This window comes from Cetorhinus maximus, chromosome 29 (genome assembly GCF_964194155.1).
Source record: "Cetorhinus maximus chromosome 29, sCetMax3.hap1.1, whole genome shotgun sequence".
Taxonomy (NCBI): domain Eukaryota; kingdom Metazoa; phylum Chordata; class Chondrichthyes; order Lamniformes; family Cetorhinidae; genus Cetorhinus; species Cetorhinus maximus.
Window position 1 is genome coordinate 7,881,022 of NC_135907.1, and position 20,639 is coordinate 7,901,660.

Consider the following 20,639-nt stretch of genomic DNA (forward strand, 5'->3'; position numbering starts at 1 on the left):
ATCAAATGAAGACAGAGCAGTGAATTGCACAATTATGATCTCCCAAAAGAGGAAGCATAAAATAAGGAATATGCCTGATTATGAGGTTTATAAATACCCATCAAAGCATTACAGATTTGCTAATAGTAACCTATTGAATTTTGTGCTAACACATGTCTATCTGGATCAATGTCAGACTGTTGAGTTCAGCCAGGTTTTTTTCCCTTGTTAGACTTATTCCAACTCAGTGTTAAATATTCCAATTCCTCACTCCTGACAGATTCACTGAGAATCTGGCACAGGGGAGCTGTTTGAAACAGTGGCAACGGCCAAAATTATTTCACAATAGAGATTGTCATTGAGAATCTATTCCAACAGTCTCCAAAATCTGTAGAGAATCTCAGCGAACCCAACAATTGGTTACTTAGTCAAAGGTTCATCTGCACATTCTCTGACTAATTGCAGTGAAGCAGACTCACTGGCTACACTATGCAGCAACAAAAGGAAGTAAAAGGTGATCTTTCGCTCAGTTATTCTGAATTGATTTGGTTGAGCAAACAGAACCCCTGTAGCAGATTTCTACGCTGTTTGTGCTGCTCTATTGGTAGTCATTGCAGGACAATTATTGTGGCTTCGGTTTCATAACTTGTAGAACTTAAGTGCAATTTCAAACGTGACATACTTTTAAAAAAAAGAGAAAGCCATTCTTAGCCTTTCACTGGGCAGAATGCCTGTGCTTCCCTGTGATAGCTCACTGGAGACTGGCAACACATTGAGATATTAAGGCTTAAACCCACATGATAATTATCCAATTCAGTTGGTGAAGCTCTCAGGTATTGTGACAACCTTTGACCCAGAAGCAGTGCAGTAGGATAATTTTCAATTTCTTTAAAATGTCTGTGGAAACTGTAATTGTGTTTAAGAATGTTTGAAAATGACTTTTAAGAGTTTGCATCAATTGTAAAGGGAGCAATTGTGATTTTCTTTGATGATAAGAAACACCGATCCATGTGCCTTGGCGATCCTTGATGTGAAAGCAGTATCATTAGGAAGGAAGACAATGCAGAAGTCATGTGGCTGGCAGGCACCAAGGAGAGCTTAAGGCAGAAGGCAGTCAGTACACAGATGCAGACACAAAGAAGTGGTGCAGCAGGACACAGTTGTCAACCTCATGGTGTACTCTAGTGCAATCCAAGCTCTCTACAAAAAGATAAGTTTTCTGTTTGGAAGAAAGAAAAATAGAATTCCAGAAGCTCTTGGGGAAGTGATGTACAACTGAACTAAAAGGGATTGAATCCTAGAAGCAGTGTGAATAACTCAAGCATGTGGAAGTGCTGTGAGTTTGTATCAGAGGACCAGATTGTGAACCAGGTGTTGCTGGTTGGTTGAAAAGGAACTCTGGAGAGCTGTGCCATCAGGATTGACGTGACCTGAGCGAGAGTGAGTTTGTAGATGGGTGCCTTGTCAGTATTAACCATATCTGGGATCTCAGATGTCATACAGCTGGTGAATGCAATTTGAGGGCAGATCTGATTAATTGGGAAGTTGAGGGATCTTACGTACCATAGGCCAAGTTGGAAAGACTTTGTGATTGGAACATGGTGCCGCACCTGTGTGGGGGTTGACATGGGTACTTGTATCGGCCATTTAAAGTGAAACGTATCTTCTTATTTGAAGTATCATTCGCCTGTTACCTTATAATTAGTTCGTGTCGAATAGTGTTAAAATAAGCGCTACAAAAAGTGTAACTGTGTTGGTAATTTCTTCATTTGAGGGTCATTCAGCAAATTTGGTTAGTTTGGTTTACGCTTCCCCCATGGGGTTCAGAACAATATTATGAAAGCTCTCACCTTGTAACCAAAATCTGGTTATTAAACATACCTGTAGGGCCTTAGAAAAATGGCTAGTCCCCAACAGCCACTACCTCAAGACATATTTCCTCCCAAAAATCTATTAAGGCGGTAGATATGTTTTGGGGAGTGGGGGGGGGCAGGTAATTCAAGCATGGCATCCTTTTGTTAATGTCATGTCAATCACATTGCTTTTTTTGATATATTCATTCATGGGATTTGGGCATTGCCAGCATTTATTGCCCATTCTTAATTATCCTTCTTAAACCGCTGCAGTCCATGTGATGTAGGTGCACCCACTGTGCTGTTAGGGAGGGAGTTCCAGGATTTTGCCCCAGCAACAGCGAAGGAATGGCGAAATTTCCAAGTCAGGATGGTGTGGAGCTTGGAAGGGAAGTTGCAGGTGGTGGTGTTCCCATATGTCTGCTGCCCTTGTCCTTCTAGGTGGTAGAAGTCACGGGTTTGGAAGGTGCTGAGGCTTCTTGGGGAGTTCCTGCAGTGCATCTGCTGCCACAGTGCATGGGTGGTGGAGGGGGTGGATTTTTGTAGATGAGTTCCAATCAAGTAGGCTTTGACCTTGATGGTGCCGAGCTTCTTGGACGTTGAAGCTGCACTCACCCAGGCAAGTGGAGAGTATTCCATCACACTCCTGAATTGTGCCTTGTAGATGGTGGACAGGCTTTGGGGAGTCAGGAGGTGAGTTACTCACCACAGGATTCCTAGCCCCTCACTGCTTTTGCAGCCACAGTATTTATATGGCTAGTCCAGTTTAGTTTCTGATCAATGCTAATCCCCAGGATGTTGATAGGGCGAATTCAGCAATAGTAATGCCATTAAATGTCATGGGGCAATGGTTAGATTCTCTCTTGTTGGAGATGGTCATTACCTGGCACTTAAGCGGCAAGTAACATTTAGATCACACATCAGCCCAAGCTTGGATATTGTCCTGGTCTTGCTGTATTTGGACATGGGTTGCTTCAGCAATAAATGCTGGCCTAGTCAGCGACACCCGCAGCCCGTAAATGAATTTTAAAAAAGGAGTCGCAAATGGTGCTGAACATTTTGCAATCATCCGCATACATCCCCACTTCTGACCTTATGATGGAAGGGAGCTCATTGATGAAGCAGCTGAAGATGGTTGGACCTAGGACATTACCCTGAGGAACTCCTGCAGGGATGTCCTGGAACTAAGATGATTGACCTCCAACAACCACAACCATCTTCCTTTGTGCTAGGTATGACTCCAACCAACAGAGAGCTTCCCCTCTAATTCTCATTGACTCCAGTTTTGCTAGGGCTCCTTGATACCATACTCAGTCAAATGCTGCATTGATGTCAAGGGCAGTCACTCTCACCTCACCTCTGGAGTTCAGCTCTTTTTGTCCATGTTTGAACTAAGGTTCCTTAGACAGCACCTTCCAAACCCACAACCACTGCCATCTAGAAGGACAAGGGCAGCAAGTAGATGGGAACACCACCACCTGGAAGTTCCCCTCCAAGCCCAACACCATCCTGACTTGGAAATATATCACCGTTCCGACAGTCGCTGGGTCAAAATCCTGGAACTCCCTTCCTAATAACACAGTGTACCTACACCACATGGACTGCAGTGGTTCAAGAAGGCAGCTCACCACCACCACCTTCTCAAGGGCAACTAGGGATGGGCAATATATGCTGACCCAGCCAGCGTAGCCCACATCTTGTGAATGAATTAAAAAAAGTAATGAGGTCAGGAGCTGAGTGACCCTGCCAGAACCCAAATTGAGTGTAGTGAGCAGGTTATTGCTAAGCGAGTGCCACTTGATAGCACTGTTGATGACCCCTTCAATCACTTTACTGATGATCTAGAGTAGACTGATGGGGTGGTAATTGGCTGGGTTGGATTTTTGTATACAGAACATACCTGGGCATTTTCCAACATCGCCAGGTAGATGCCAGTGTTGTAGCTATACTGGAACAACTTGGTTAGGGGCACGACAAGTTCTGGAGCACAAGTCTTCAGTACTATTGCCGGAATATTGTCAGGGCCCATAGCCTTTGCAGTATCCAGTGCCTTAAGCCATTTCTTTACATCATGTGGAGTGAACCGAATTGGCTGAAAACTGGCATAAACTGGCATCTGAGATGCTGGGGACCTGTGGAGCAGGAGGCCAAGATGGATCAGTCACTCAGCACTTCTGGCTGAAGATTGTTGCAAATGCTTCAGCCTTATCTGTTGCACTGATGTGATGGGGGTCCCCCATCATTGAGGTGGGGATATTTGTGGAGTTCCTCCTCTTGCAGGTTGTTCAGTTGTCCACTACCATTCACAACTGGATTTGACAGGACTGCAGAGCTTAGGTCTGATGTGTCGGTTGTGGGATCGACTCAGCTCTTGTCTATCACATGCTGCTTAGGCTGTTTGAACACAGGTAGTCCCATGTTGTAGTTTCACTAGGTTGACACCCCATTTATAGGCAAGTCTGGTGCTGCTCCTGGCAAGCCTTCCGGCACACCTCATTGAACCAGGGTTGATGCTCTGGCTTGATGGTTATGGTAGAGTGGGAATATGCCAGCTCATGATGTTACAAATGGTGGCTGTATACAATCTGCTGCTGCTGATGGCCCACAGTGCCTCATAGATGCCCAGTCTTGAGCTGCTAGATCTGTTCAAAATTTAGCTCGGTGGTAGTGCCACACAATACAGCATAGGGCATCCTCAATGTGAAGACGGGATTTTGTCTCCACAAGGACTGTGCAGTGGTCACTCCTACCAATACTGTCATGGGTAGGTAGATTGTGAGGACGAGGTCAAGTATGTTTTTTCCCTCTTGTTGGTTCCCTCACCACCTGCTGCAGACCCAGTCTACAGTTCTTTAGTACTTGGGCAGCTCAGTCAATAGTGGCCACTATTGGTGATGATGCACATTGAAGTCCCCCACCCAGAGTACATTCTGCACCCTTGCTACCCTCAATGCTCCCTCCAAGTGGTGTTTAACATGGAGCAGCACTGATTCATCAGCTTGGGGGGAGATGGCGTACATGCCAATCAGCAGGTGGTTTCCTTGCCCATGTTTGATATGATGCCATGAGACTTCATGAGGTCTGGAGTCAATGTTGAGGACTCACAAGGCAACCCCCTCCCTACTGTATACCACAGTCCTGTCCCCTCTGCTGGGTCTTGTCTTGCCGTTGGAACAGGACATACCCAGGGATGATAATAGTGGTGTCTAGGACATTATCTGTAAGGTGCCATTCCGTGAGTATGATTATGGGCTGAGTATGATTATGGGATTAGTGGGGCTGTTGTCCCACTAGTCTCCCAATTTTGGCACTAGCCCCCAGATGTTAGTAAGGAGGACAATCTACAAAATCCCATCTTCACATTAGACTTTTTAAATTCCAGATTTTTTTTATTGGCTCTTTCAAATTCCACCATCTGCTATGGTGGGATTTGAACCAGGGTCCCCAGAGCATTTCAGGGTCTAGGTGTACCTGGTCTACCAGACCAGTGGCAATACCATTACACCACTGCTTACCTAAATAAAGCTCTAAGAAAAGCTCTGTCTTGGTTTCAGCTTCACCAACCGACTTGGATTCTATTAACAGCTTTCCCTAATAAAACATTGCATGCCTGATTTTAAACACCATGCATAAATTCTACTAGATCCCAGATAAGAGGTATATTATGCTGCTCCAAATAAATGCAAGTGACTTTTAAATGCTGTTATTCCAATTGTTTTACACTGATCCGCGGATTGAAAGAGTATGAATAATGAAATGTTGTGACAGTTTCTCATGAGTGCGTTAACTACTTTCTGATAAAGTTCTACAAATTTTGAAACTATTTTCAATACTCATCAACTTCAGAGTTAGCTTTTAAAATTATTTCCGCAGAATCTAAGCCAATACTCACTTGTTCTTTGGTCTGAGCTTTCTGAACATAGTCCCTCCCGACTTTAATGCGAGGAGTGAGGATCGCTCTGCTGAAGTCAGTTACATTGATTCCCAGCAGATGGCAGACTTTCTGGGCAGCTGTAAAGCAAAACACATGAAGATTGAACTTCCCTTTACGTCATTGAGAATCTAATGCTTTGCTGACAGTCAACAAACTGTTAGTTGCACCTTCAACAAGCAGAAATACAATATAATATAGTAATATCTGTGCACACTGATCAAATTATAGCAATACATAGAGTTAACAGCACAAAAACTGGCTATTAGGTCCAACAGGTCTATGCCAATGTTTATTTCCCACATAAGTCTTCTTTCCACACCTCTTCATTTAACCCCATTAGCATATCCTTCTATTCCTTGTACTGATGTGATCTAGCTTACCCTTAATTGCATTTATGCTATTTGCAATTATTCCATGTGGTAGTAGGTTCTACATTCTAACCACACTCATTTGAGCAAGGAGTTTTTTCCTGAATTTATTGATCATATTTATGACTACTAGTTCTGGACTCGCCCCCCCCCAAATGGGATCATCTCTATATTTACCCAATTAAACAGCCTATTGGGTCACCTCTCGGTCATCTCTTTTCCAGGGCAAAGGGCCCCATATAACCCCTCATTTCTGGCATGATCCTTGTAAATTATTTTTGTAATATAATTTCTTTTTATTATGCAATACAGTATTTTGCTCAGCTCTGATCTCCAAGTGTGATCTAACAAAGGTTCTCAATGTGTTTAATAACTTCTCTGCTTTTCAATTTTATTCATCTACAAATTAATTCCAGTGCTTTGTTTGCTTTATTGGCTTTACTAATCTGCGTTGCTGTTTTTCATAATTTGCGAATCTGTAACCCTTGATTCCTTTCCTCTTCTAACCCATTTAGGCTCTCACCTTCCAAGAAGTAGGCGGCTTCCTTAGTCCTCTTGCCAAAATAGACTACCTCACACTTATCAATATCAAAATTAATTTGCCATTTACACACCCATTCTGCAAGATTAACATCTTTTTGTATTTTGTCGCAGTCTTCCTCCATGTTAAATGTACCTCTCAATTTAGTCATGTTTGTTATTTGTAATATTGTACTTATGGTTTGAGTCCAAATCATTTATATAATAAGTGTAAAAGCTACAAGAGCAATCCTGATGTGATATGCTAAAAATAAGTTACCCACACTGGCACAAATAGATTTTCTCCCCAGCTCTCAGAACATGTACTGTACCAGATTTTATATTTGATTTTTTCTGAGACGACACCTCAAATAGTAACTGGCATATTTTATAAGTATTAGCAATTCAAAAGCAGCAGCTGCAATTCTAATTGTTGCATGTGCCCTGCTTCATGAATACTCTTCTGGAGGTATGAAACCTTGCAATTTTTTCTTTCCCCTTCCTCCATGGCTCAGTTTGACCTGTCCTCCCAACTGAAAGTTTGGAGGAGGAGAAGAAGATATATAAAAGGATTTAGTTAGGCCACAGCTGGAGTACTGTGTGCAGGTCTGGTCGCCACACTATAGGAAGGGTGTGATTGCACTGGAGAGGGAGCAGAGGAGATTCACCAGGATGTTGCCTGGGCTGGACTGTTTCAGCTATGGAGAGAGACTGGATAGGCTAGGATTGTTTTCCTTTAAGGTATACAAAATTATAAGGGGCATAGATAGGAAGAAACTTTCCTCCTTAGCAGAGGTGTCAATAACCAGGGGGCATAGATTTAAGCTAAGGGGCAGGAGGTTTAGAGGGGATTTGAGGAAATATTTTTTCACCCAAAGGGTGGTTGGAATCTGGAACACACTGCCTGAGGGGGCGGTAGAGGCAGGAACCCTCACAACATTTAAGAAGTGTTTAAATGAGCACTTGAAGCATCGTAGCATACAGGGCTATGGGCCAAGTGCTGGAAAATGGGATTAGAATAGATAGGTGCTCGATGGCCAGCACGCATATGATGGGCCGGAAGGCCTGTTTTTGTGCTGTATAACTCTATGACTTGCAGAAACACACTGGACAAATTTCACCACTGTGTGTTCAGAGATTCAAATACATCCTGCTTAACCCTTGTGATAGCGCACGACTGTAATTTGAAAACCCTCATTTGTATTATCTCGAGATGAAGGCACAGCCTGTGAATGTTTCGTCAGTCTCTCAATGAAGAAAAAGTGCACTTAATCAAGATACCCAATTGGAAATTGGATTAACCACCCAATTTGTTTGTCAACATTAAGATATAATTACAGATTTAAAGAGAGATAGAATCAAACCTTGTAAATTGTCTGCTGAAATAGTAAATTGCAATTGTACCACTGCAATTTAACAAGCTGAATTTATATAGGATCCTTAACATACTGCAACATCTCAAAGCACTTCACAGGAGTGATAAATAAAATGCAACTTTGAGCCATGTAAGGAGATATTCATTTTTTGATGCTCGGCACCTTTAAATTTTTGCAGTATCCTAACAAGGAACAACTTGTGAGCAGCCTGTACAGTACCTTCCAGATTATCATGCAGGTGTGCAAGCACACAGCTGAGTGGGGAACATTACGAGCCACCTTTTGAAAACTTGAGATCATCCAAAATTCTGCTGCCTGCGTCCTAACTCACACCAAGTCCCATTCACCCATCAATCCTGTGCTCTGACAGACACTGGCTCCCAGTTAAGCAAGGCCCCGCTTTTAAAATTCTCATCCTAGTTTCCAAATCGCTCCATGGGCTTGCCACCAACATCCCTCACCATCGCTGATCTATAGTCCTACAACCTTACAATCTGTACTCCTCCAGTTGTGACCTCGAGTTTACTGGATTTTAACCACTCTACCATTGGCATTCAAGTCAAGCTGTTAAAAGCCTTAAGTTTTTGAATTCCCTCATTAATTCTCTTCACCTCCCTAATTTTCTTTCCACCATCAAGGCACTCATCAAAACCTAGCTCTTTGACTAAGCTTCTGGTCATCTGCCCTAATATATCCCTACCTTGACTTGTCAGAATTTGCTTGGTAACACTCCGGTGAAAAGTCTTAGAACATTTTACTGCATTAAAGGCACTACATAAATATAACTGCTGTGGATTGCTGAGGCACAGCCACCAATGGAAAGGTGAAGAATATAGGGGATACGCAAGAGCCGAGATTTAAAAGAAGAGTTCTCAAAGGGTTGTAGGGCATTGTTGAACTAGAAGTCAATGTTGATCAGCAAGCACAGAGACGTTGAGTGAATGGGATTTGATTCGAGTCACAGCTTTGTGTGTACTGTGGTTGACTAAGAGTGGAAGATGAGGCGAGTTCTACACAATAACTTTAAAAGGAATTTGCTCTATTAGGGTAACCTGGCAAAAAAGACACTGCCAAAATTTCCTATTCCTCCAATCTGCCAGGCCTGTTATGAAACTTATGTATTCTTTACACCCACCAAGCATCATTGAATTTGAGTCTAGTTATATTTTTAAAACAGGAAACTCTGTAGAATAGGAAGAAAGTCAAGCTGAAGTAAGCAGTAATACAATTATTTCAAGTTCAGCTTTTATTTTACGTCCTGACTCGCAGACAAAATATACCTTACTCTGTCAATAGTTGAAACAAACACGAAGCTCTTCAATCTTAAGAGCAGTCCGTTTAGAACAGTTAGTGACTGGTTCTGTCTCTGAATAATCACTACATGATACGTGATGTCAGTATATAAAGGTATCACAAGACAGTAACCTCTCTATATACTGTAGATCACTATTGAAGAAACCAAACATGACTGTATGCAATGCAACTGACTTTAAACCATACAACCTGTAAATCTACACCACTTAAAGGATTAGAAGGATTTAATTATACAAATGGTAATTAGATCTTAAAGAGATGCCATTTACTGATTATAGCTTTTGCATTTGGTGCACTTTAGTGCACCTTATCCAGGTGAGAACCAGTAAACAAACAGTTGCTTCTGTCCAAAATAAGACGCAGCTTTATGTTAACATGCTATACACAGCAACTTTGAACTTGATAATACAAATATTTAATTAATGGCTTTCACCAGCAACTGCTTGTTTAAAACATGGACATTCTAAGTGGCGGGTACTACACCAATTTCAGAAGAAAACAAATTTCAACCAAGTAAATACTCTAAAAATTGAAATATGGTTACTCATATGAACATGAAGATAAGTCGAATACTCATAAGATTCTCTTAAGTTACAGTTCTGTTTACCTGTATTATCTGGCATGGAGGCTTGGTCTGTATTGCGTTCCTTCTTGAAAGCTATGTTGCCAAATTGAAGTACTGAAGAAACAACCTTCAGCATGGCTGGATAAAGATGGAAAAATTGAATAACATACATGTTTGATTAGGTTAATGACAAATGGGCCAGGGTACATTGCATAGATACATTAATGCACTGCACCATAAAACAAGACATTGTTAAGTTCTTAACTCAGCTGGGCCATTTAGTGAGCATGTAAACCAGGAGGGGAGGAAGAATCACCCAGTGGCTGCTGGGTGCCTCCACCTAATGCTGGTTAAAGAGCAGCAATGGCAGGGGCTCAAATATATTGCACGTCTGCTCTTGGTTGGGGGATGTCACCGGGAGATACAGAAAGAATGTGCATGACAAAACATGAACCATCCAAAGAATTTATATTTCTTTGCTAATGGGTGCAGTCGCCAATGATGCTAACCAACGTGATGAGCTGCAGGTGTCACAGATAGGAACACAGGAGTAGGACATTTGGCCCATCAAGCCTTCTCTACCATTCATTTAGATCATAGCTGATCATCTATCTCAACACCACTTTCCCACACTATCCCCATAGCCCTTCATGTCATAAGTATCCAGAAATCTATCAATTTCTGTCTTGAACATGCTCAATGATTGAGCTACTGCAGCCCCCTGGAGTACAGAATTCCAAAGATTCACTACCCTCCGAGTGTAGCCCTACACCCTCGGATGGAGTGCAACAGATAAAAATCTTAAGATTAAGCAAGAATGTGGATTCTATGTTACATTGTAAAGAGCATGCAATAACAGGTTTGAGGGTTTCGATGGCTAAGTGGTTGAAACTTCAACATTGGCAATGAAAAGAGTAAATAAAATGCTGATATATAGAGTCAGGGTGTGATATAAAGAAGGTAAAGTCGAAGCTGCGCAGCCCTTGAAGAGGCCACATTGGGTACACGGCTTTGTTTTGGTGTCCATATTCCAGGAAAGAAGTAAGATAATTGGTGCAAATCGAGAACAGTCTACAAGGCCAAATTCCTGAACTTAAAACTGAGTTATGAGAAAGATCATCCACCCTGGGATTTTACCCTCTGAAGTGGGGGATGTAGGTGGAAAACTTAAAGGGTTTTAAGCTTTCTTGGGCATGGAGAATTTGGATCCAGGAATGTCTGTTAGAGATGAGACTTGAGGTCGTGGGGGCAGAGTTTGAAGTTTAGTATGCCCGGCCAAAATAAATTTAGGCAACTTTAAACAAAAAGAAAAGCATGACAGAATTGTGGAACAGATTGCCAAAAAGAGGGGGGATAAATGGAATAGAGGACCGAAAGATTTTTAAAAAATTTTTTTTAAAAAGATGGCTGCATAAATTAATGCTTGGAAAGGGAATTCTGAGCTATTATAGTTCCAGAATCACAGTAGTGAACCTGACGTGAGGTTTGGAAAGGTTTGCAAGATGGTCCAATTATTTTCCCCTGCCAAAAATAATAGAATGCTACTAAGAAACAACTATTAAATTTATTAACTGCTGCTTCAACATAAGTTTACTAAGAATGTTTCCACTGAAAGTTTAACTGTCATCTGCCCTCTGAAGTGGGGTAACAAGCCCCTCAGCTGCAGCAGCTAGGGACAGATAACAAAAAATTGACATTGCCATGATGCCCACGTCCCAAGAATTTGTTTTAAAACCATCATTGCACTTCTATACAGTAATGACATTTCTTTTTCCCCACCAGGTCTGTACTAATGCTTAAAACATATTTTATAGAATGGCAGGCATAATCGTTTTGAACAAGGTAACAGATTTGTTTGCTTTGTAAAGGCTGTTGCTCAGTTTGGTACCCTCACCCCCCGCCATCTTATCAGTGGAATATTTAAGTATATATTGGAAAGCAAAGTTAGCAATTTGAGCTTGAACTGCTCATCTGATAATGAAAACTGTGGTTGGTTTTTTTTTCAACATTCTATAATGGCAACTACAGGCAACGCTTTTGTATCAGAACTGGAGCCATTTCCTTTTAAACAAAGTAGATTTTTAGATTATTTATCACAGAAATCGCAGTGTGAAAGAGATACAAACCACAGATCAGCTAATACAAATCATTTCAAATAAGGAGTATGCATTAACCTCAAGGCTTAGTTACTAAAAACTAGTAAATTAGGGGAATTGGAGAGAAGGTTGCAGTGTTCTTTAAATGGATTGCAGGGGCCTCTTAAGTTATTAATATGAATCTCAAGTAAAAGTGTATACATGCAATATTTAGCCATTTGTTATTACTCAGCAAAGCATACCGATTAGTTCATCATCAGGAATTCCCATGATTCGGAATGCCTCCATTGTTTCATGAAACAAATCCTTGTCTTGTTGCCCAGGAATGGTAACGTGACCATTAGAAAGAAATCTGTAGTTATTGTAACCCTCTAATAACAGGTCAGCTGCAATCAAAGACATTTCATATATTAGCATTAGAAAGAATGGACAAACTTACATATAGATCCTTTCATGAGCTCAGGACATCCAATAATGCTTTACAGCCAATGAAGTACTTTGAGGTGTAGTCAGAGTACTAATATTAGTGAAACCAACCTACTGTGCAATTAAAGTTGAGAATCTTTAGAGACTCAAAGCAAACTGGTCAACTTTGCAAACACTAAACTAAGCAAGAGGTAGTAGAATCTAAGAAAGCAACTCAACAATTTTAAATTATTTAGACAAAATATCTAAGAGGACGAATTAAATTTATTACAGATTGTTTTTTTTAAACTGACGTGGAGCCAGGAGAAGCAGAAGCACGTTCTTCCCAGCTGCATAGTGCTTTTCTGGCTGCAATCTGGAAATTCGCCCCCCCCCCCCCCCCCTCCCCCCCTCCCTCCCTCCCCCCACCCCCACCGCCGCCGCTCCTGTCCTTTATCTCCACCACAGATGCAAGTACCCAAGGGCCATTGTCAGTGTTGCAGGTGGCCCAAAACAGCTGTGTGTGGAGGTACAACAGGCTCAGGTTTGAGGACTAATCTTGGTTTCCATTGGCTGGTGCAGGAATAGTTCCCCGCTGCCCATTTAGTCCTTGAAACTGCCCAAATATATTTCTTCGTCAACACAACCAGGCACCACAGAGGAGCAATTAACAAAGCAGATGAAATGCTGAACTATATAGCCAAAACTGCAACGCACAAGTAAGAAGAAAGAAATTAGGAGTAAGATAAAGCAGAAAAGGGGAGAGTATGACAGATGTCAGGTTGATAATACAAATGAGAACCAGGCTGAACACAAACCGTTGAGAGTGGAAGTGAAAAGAGAAAGAGAAGCAACGAGATACAAGAGGAGACTGGCACCTAACATTATAGGAATTCCAAAAGTTTTCTAGAGGCATATAAAACTGAAAAGAGTGGGGCTAATTATGGAATAAAAAGGTAGGCAGAGGATATTGCTGAGATACTAATGAGTACTTTCCATCGGTCTTTACCTAGGAAGGTGTTGCCAAAGTCATGGTGAAAGAGGAAGTAGTTGAGATACTGGTTGGGCCAAGAATTGATTCAGAAAAGGATTTATAAAAATTGGCTGTACTTCAAAGTTGATAAATCACCAGGACTACATCAGTTGCATTCTTAGATACTGAGGGAAGTAACAGTGGAGAGATTACAGAGGCACTGGCCGTAATCTTCCAATTCCCCTTAGATACAGTGGTGCTGCCAAAGGGCTGGAGAGTTGTAAATGTTACACCTTGTTCAAAAAGGGTGAAAGGATAAGCCCAGCAACTACAGGCCCATCAGTTTAACCTCTGTGGTGGGAATGCTTTTAGAAAAGATAATCCAGGACAAAATTAACATTCACTTGGACAAACGTGGACTAATTAAGGAAAGCCAGCACAGATTTGTTAAAGGCATATTGTGTTTAACTAACTTGTTTGATTTTTTGATGAGTCACAGAGAGAATTGATGACAGAAATGTTGTTAATGTGGTGCACAGGGACTTCCAAAAGGTGTTTAATAAAGTGCCACATAATAGGCTTGTCAGCAAAGTTGAAGCCCATGGAATAAAAGAGAAGTGGCAGCATGTATACGAAGTTGGTTGAGTGACAGAAAACAGTAGTGTTGAATGATTGTTTATCAAGCTGGAGGCAGGTGTGTGGTGGGGTTCCCCAGGGTCGGTATTAGGGCTACTGCTTTTCTTGATCTACATTAACAACCAAGACTTAGGTCTGCAGGGCATTTCATCAAAATTTGCGAATGACAAAATTGGAAGCACTGCGAACTATGGTCTACATATTCCAAGAAATATTTAAAATAATTGGTGGGAGTCTAGAAGAGATCAAATTCCTGAACATAGAACTGAGTTACGAAAAAAGATTGTCCATCCTGAGATTTTGCCTTCTGAAGTGGGGGATGTGGGTAGGAAAACTTAAAGGGTTTTAAAGTTTCTTGGGCATGGAGAATTTGGATCCAGGAAAGTCTGCCAGAGGACTTAGGGGCATAGTTTGAAGTTTAGTATGCCAGGTCAAAATAAATTTAGGCAACTTTAAAAGAAATGCACGATAGAATTGCAGAACAGATTGCCAAAAAAGGAGGGGTAAATGAAAGTAAAAGCCACAGATTTTTTTTTTTCAAAAGGTGACTGGATAACTTACTGTTTGGAACTAATAGCTCAGAATTCCATTTCCAGAGTAAATAGACTTCAAGAGGAACAGACAGGGTGGTGAAATGAATGAACACATGGCAAATGAAACTTTATGCAGTGAAGTGATACAATTGGTAGGAAGAATGAGGGGAGGTGATATAAAATAAAGGGTGCAATTCTGAAGGGAGTGCAGGAATAGAGGGACCTTCGGGTATATAAGCACAAATTATTGATGGTAGCAGGATAGGTTGAGAAAGCAGTTAATAAGGTATATAGCATCCTGGGCTTTATAGATGCATAGAGTACAAAAGCAAGGAAGTAATGTTGAACCTTTATAAAACACTGGTTCAACTTCAACCAGAGTGTCTGTACAATTCTGGGCACCACACTCTGGGAAGGGTGTAAAGGCATTAAAGGGATGAGGGACGTCAGTTACATGAATAAATTGAAGATAAAGTTAAGAGATTTTATAGAGATGCTCAAAATTGAGGTGGGTCTGGACATATGTGGGTTGAGAGAACCAGAGGACCTCAATTTAAGGCGAACGACAAAAGAAGCAACTGTGTTGCACTGCCTGAGAGGGTAGGGTGGTGGAGGCAGATTCAATCGTGGCTTTCAAAAGGGAATTGGACATTTATCTGCAAAGAAGATTTGCAGGGAAATGGGAAAAAAGCAAGGAGTTGGATTAGCTGATTTGCTCTTGCAGAGAGTTAGCGCAGGCATGATGGGTCAATTGGCCTCCTTCTGTGCTGTAAACATTTAATTCTACACTCAAAATTATATAGTGATCTGGTAAGAGATTGCAAAGGGATCACCTTGAAAAAGACAACTAAGGGGTGATCTTGAGGTATATAAGGAAACAGTATAGAAAACACAGATCTAGAACATTGCAGATGGAAATTGATTGTAAAAGATTGTAAACTTTAAGATTGACATTAGGAAACTTTTGGTCATTCTAAAAATGATCAAGACATGCAATCAATTTATGGGTAAGATAGTAAAGGCAAAAGTCATGAAATTATTTAAGAAATATCTTGGTGGCATGATGTAAGTGCTTCCAACTGATATAAACAAAGATTGGCCATACACCTCCCCACCACCACCCACTGTATCTGTTCTGTGAAATTATTTAGTACAGACTTACTCTTCAAGTGTTCTCCAGCGCCAGACAGTAGGTAGTAAAATATATGGAAGGTACGTTCATCTTTGGCTTGACGTATGGCACGAGACTTTTCTAACAGATCTGGAAGTTGGTGGTTAAAGAGACTTCACTACGAAAAGAGTAAGTAATGATCTGAACAGCAATGTCAAATTTCAAAATTTCAACTGCTCACAGCAGATGAATATCAACTAAAATTTAAACTGGTAGCAAGATGGAGTTTAATTTAGATTTGCCATAAGAGTTAATTACTTTAACATGCATAAATTCGGTTGGGGGGGGAGCAGCGACATGTAAATCAAGCTTTAAAACTAGGTAGCAACTTATTCTCCAAGATCAATGGACATATAATTTAGATTGACATTATTGAAGAAATTAGTCATTCAATATGTAATGGTTATCTAGGTCCAAATTCTAAGACCTGTTTGAATTATTTTCCTAATTTTAACACTTCCCTTTAAGTTTTGAAGTAGGAAATAATTTAATTTCATTTTAAAGGCTTCAAACCACTTTGTCTTTCCTGCATTGGGGCAAGTCTGTTCCACAAAACAATGCAACATGATAATGAAGCCCAGAACAAAAAATATGCTTCATTCATCAAATTTGCAGACCTGTTTCACAAACTGACCTCGCCCTTGTATTCCATTTTACATATTTAAAATCTCCTGTAATTATTAACTCTTTTCCTGATGCATTTATTGACTACCAATTTTCTCCTTTTGTCATGGTAGTTAGATGTAATCTCTAATCAATTTTCTTCCCTTGTGTTTCCATTTCCATTTAATTAATCCAGATCTTCCACCGTCTAAAAGACTGTTGCTCATAGTTGGTAAATGCTAGCCTTCCTCTCAAATTCTTCCTTCTGCCTCTCTAAATGCTAGATCTAGAAGTTTTTCTAATTCCAGGTCAACTTTTTGATTTTAAGCATGTAGATAAAGGTTAGCCAACAATAAGTTATTATGGCACAAAATAATAACCAATTTAATACTAAATCAAATGCTTTTCTGCTTCCAGCCCCACCTCACCCCTTTTTTCTTTTGATATACCCAATGGTATCAATGGATATCCCATAAACCTCTGCAGGAGGACAGGAACAGATTCCATTCCAACATTTCAAAAAGTCAATTGCTTCTTTTATTGATCAGGGACTGAGAATAAAACTCCTAACCCTAGATGAGCAAAGGCATGTCAAATTTCACAACATCAAAACTGTTATAGCCATTTTGGACAATGCATTAACATGTTCACATTCCATTTTAAGTACTCCTATTGAGGCAAGTCAGTGTAGTGAAGAATGGTTTTGTGGCTTTTCATGGCAGTAAAGGATACAAGTTTCAATATTGGCTCCAACAATGTAGCCATTCACATCAAAGTTGATTCGAATAAATTTACCCTGTACAATAAAATTAAGTTAAACAGAATTACAAGTTAAACACTTGAAGTACAAACCTTAGAAGAAAACAGACACATTGATAAGAAATTTTTTGTTGCTCCAAACTTCAAGATTTAAAGGAGACAAAAGGTGCCTACTTTGGCTCAGTTTTCATTAACATGTTGCATTAAACACACTTGTAGCAAAGGGTGCTTTGGAACCCAAAGGCACAAAATTAGGCAGTGATATAAATTAATCATTTAGAAGCTCAATTTAAGGAAAATGGTGGCTTAATGATAATGCCACTGGACTAGTAATCCAAAGGCTAATAATGCCCTGGAGGCATGGGTTCAAATCCCACCATGGGATTTGAAATTGAATTTGGAATTGAAAGTTCTCAGTAATGATGACCATGCCAACATGACAATGATTGTAAAAACCCATCTGGTTCACGAGTCCTTTAGGGAAGGAAATCTGCCATTTACCCAGTCTGGTGACTCCAGATCCACACCAATGTAGGTGACTCTTAACTGCTCTCCAAAATGGCCTAGCAAGACAAACACTCAGTTCAAGAGCAATTAAGAATGGGCAACAAATGCTGACCTTGCCAGCGACACCCACATCCCATGAAAGAATAAAAAAGAATCCATGGGCATACTGCAGTTCACTAGTTTTAACAGGCATCGTAATAACTTTTACTCACAAATCTGGAAGAGTTGTCATTTTTCACAGTTTTTGCATTGCCAAAGGCTTCAAGGATAGGGTTGGCTTGGAGCAGTTGCCTCTCAAGCTCTCCCTGCAATCACAGTAGTACTTAGATTAGTTAGTGGAATATCTGCTTTGCAAACAGAACTTGTTAGAGAATTGAGGACTTTGAAGTATTGTTTACAGATCTGCAGAAGACTTTGATGCAAAATGAAAGACTTTAGAAGTAACAGCTGGCTGCCATGAGGGTACAAACGTATGCTTTTAGTCACCCTGAAATGGAACGCAAACATATTTATCTGGTAAATAAGAGTATTTCCCAGACAGGCCATCTGGAAAAAGTTAAGTTTTGTTACTCATAAACAACAACTAAACTGTAGGTTCTACAAGCGTCATTTAATTTGAAAATAACAAGCCAATAATTTCTCCAAGACAAGGATTCCAATGTGGCGTTGCCATTATTGGGGAAAGAAAGGGGCGTGGTGGGGGAGAAACACCAAGAGAAAATAAAGACTAGATGGTCACGAATTAAGCCCCTTAATTTCCGGCCCAAGAAATATTCTTATAGATATCCTCCTTTCCAGGAGGTGGCATCACAACCACAATGTCCAAGATAAAAGGAGGTTACTACTGCTCTTGATCAGGGGCCTAAAAAGCGAGGCACAGAACGAAATATATATTTTAAAAATGAACAGAATTGTTCAGCAGCAAGGTTCTGCCTTGTACCATGTGACAGACATGTACCAAGGCTCATTCTACACCAAAACAAAATTGAAGTGTTACTCTGCATTGTTTAATGAGTTCACAAAGTTTAGTGCCTCATGACAAATCTACACCATTTTATTAAGGTATTTGTAACATCAAGGTCCAAAGCTCTGTCCAATTACTTGAAAGACCTGCAGGGCTTCCACTCACCACCACCCCTTTGGTAATTCATGCACACACATATGCCATTTACATTTTTTTTAAAAAGTCACCACTAGAAACAATGCACCTAACACACCACTCCAATATCACATTTAAAGACACCACATGTTCACTAAGCACACTATTATTTATTATTCACTCACATCAAGCAAGGGAAGTACTCACTTGAAACAAGTAAGCACCAATTGAAAGCTTTGCAACTGGCAAAATGTTGATTCAAGTTTAACTTGACTCCAGAGAATAGTTGTTCTCAATAATCCAGCAGACACACAGGAATATCCACAGTTTGAGTGGTGAGATCGGATGCACAGAAGTTCTTAGACTCCCATTTAAAATGGGAAAAATTGAGATACATATAAAAACTTCAACAATTGGGGCACTAATGATACTTGTTTGAATGATATTAACGGTTACCCTGATCCATGCCAAGAAATATTCTCAAGGAAAACCTTGGTAGTTTCTTCATAACATGAAAGCATTGGGATTCAGATCCTTGTCTTCACTCAATTTCCTTGAATATAGCACTAATTGCCATCTAAGGCACTCTGAGAAGTGGGTAAATGGCTGACTGCAAAGATGACCTAGGGTTTCAACATGGGTTACCACACAGTAAGAAACAAACATAGCCCCTTAATTTGAGCCATGCCATTCTTAACACTATTTCTGAAATGTGCACTGAAGAACATACTTTGTGACTAATGATCAACTTCACCATTTATAATGCTGTTAGAATAGGTCAGTAGCTTTCTTTAGCATTAGTGCTAAGTTAGGCAGGTGAGAAGCAAGACATGGAAACTGTTCAGTCTCGTAGAGCTGTAAAGTAGTCTTGTCTAAGTAAGCCAAAAATCCAATTCAATTCTTGTTCTAAAGTGGAATAAATTTGGACATACTAAATTTTGACATTTGGAAGCAAATAATTCCATATATTTTGTCAATTAAAAATATCATGGTTCAGATGCAAAATCATCTTCCACACAACAGAATTACTTCATTTGAGTTGAGTACATCAATTGAGTGAGGGTCCGTGTAACTTTGCAGCTCTACAATGCAAGAATGAGATTTGAGTTTTACATAAAGATATACACGTGGCTAATACAGCATATGGTTAGAAGTGCCACAAAGTTGTATTTTGGACATGTCATTGCACATGTGTAGCAAGACTGATGTTCACGATATGAAAAAACCTAGCCTGATATAGGGCACTCAAATTCTAGTTAGCGTCTAAATTCATAATTTTCATTTTTTTGGAGGAGTGGAATTAAAAACAAAGAGCTATGACAGCTAAGGAATTTTTAAAAATTCAAATTTCCATCATGAAAATGCTGTGGGGAATCAATGAGGCATCTGGCAGAGACTAAAATACTGTTGTCATACATTACGTTATGCACTGCTAGTGCTTAAATGGAACATTGATTGAGAACTAATTGAACATAATTCTGGTTGTGGGCAATTGATAGGTGAACATGAATTTGAACTTAAGCTTGGTTGAATTAGTTTATCAGTCCACTTAATATGAAGTGATTTGCAGGATTTACACTGGAGGTACCCACATTTTTTCTTCCCACCTAAAAGAAGAAAAATAACCCTTCCCTGACTAGAAGATACTATAGGTGCCTCTAAAGGTTAGTAGACAACTTGACTGCAGTTTCACCAAAAGCTAATAAAGCAATATACTGGTGATTTCTTTCTAAAGGAAGATGTCTTCTAATAAATTTTTTCATTGGGTACCCACAGATATATTAATTGACTGATCTAAATTTCATATCTACAGGCATGGAATTACAATTTAACCAAATAGGTAAATGTTAAAACCACTCAAGTTATGAAGCTGAAGTGTGGAATTTACATTAGGTGGGAAAATTCCTAATTTCTAGACAGACACTCTTGTTTCCTCACACTTCCACAAT

At 40.1% G+C, this 20,639-nt stretch overlaps 1 protein-coding gene across 2 annotated transcripts in view; it reads right to left on the reverse strand.

The window, feature by feature from the left end:
- Positions 1–20,639, reverse strand: part of LOC144669596 (myosin-9-like) — a 183,936-nt gene that overhangs the window by 93,440 nt on the left and 69,857 nt on the right. For both annotated transcript variants that reach the window (XM_078532119.1, XM_078532118.1), the window contains 6 exons: positions 17,804–17,896; positions 17,058–17,121; positions 15,714–15,812; positions 12,247–12,390; positions 9,951–10,046; positions 5,725–5,843 (listed from right to left, as the gene is read on the reverse strand). In XM_078532119.1, the coding sequence (XP_078388245.1) occupies positions 5,725–5,843; positions 9,951–10,046; positions 12,247–12,390; positions 15,714–15,812; positions 17,058–17,121; positions 17,804–17,896 (615 nt within the window). The remainder of the gene's footprint in view (positions 1–5,724; positions 5,844–9,950; positions 10,047–12,246; positions 12,391–15,713; positions 15,813–17,057; positions 17,122–17,803; positions 17,897–20,639) is intronic.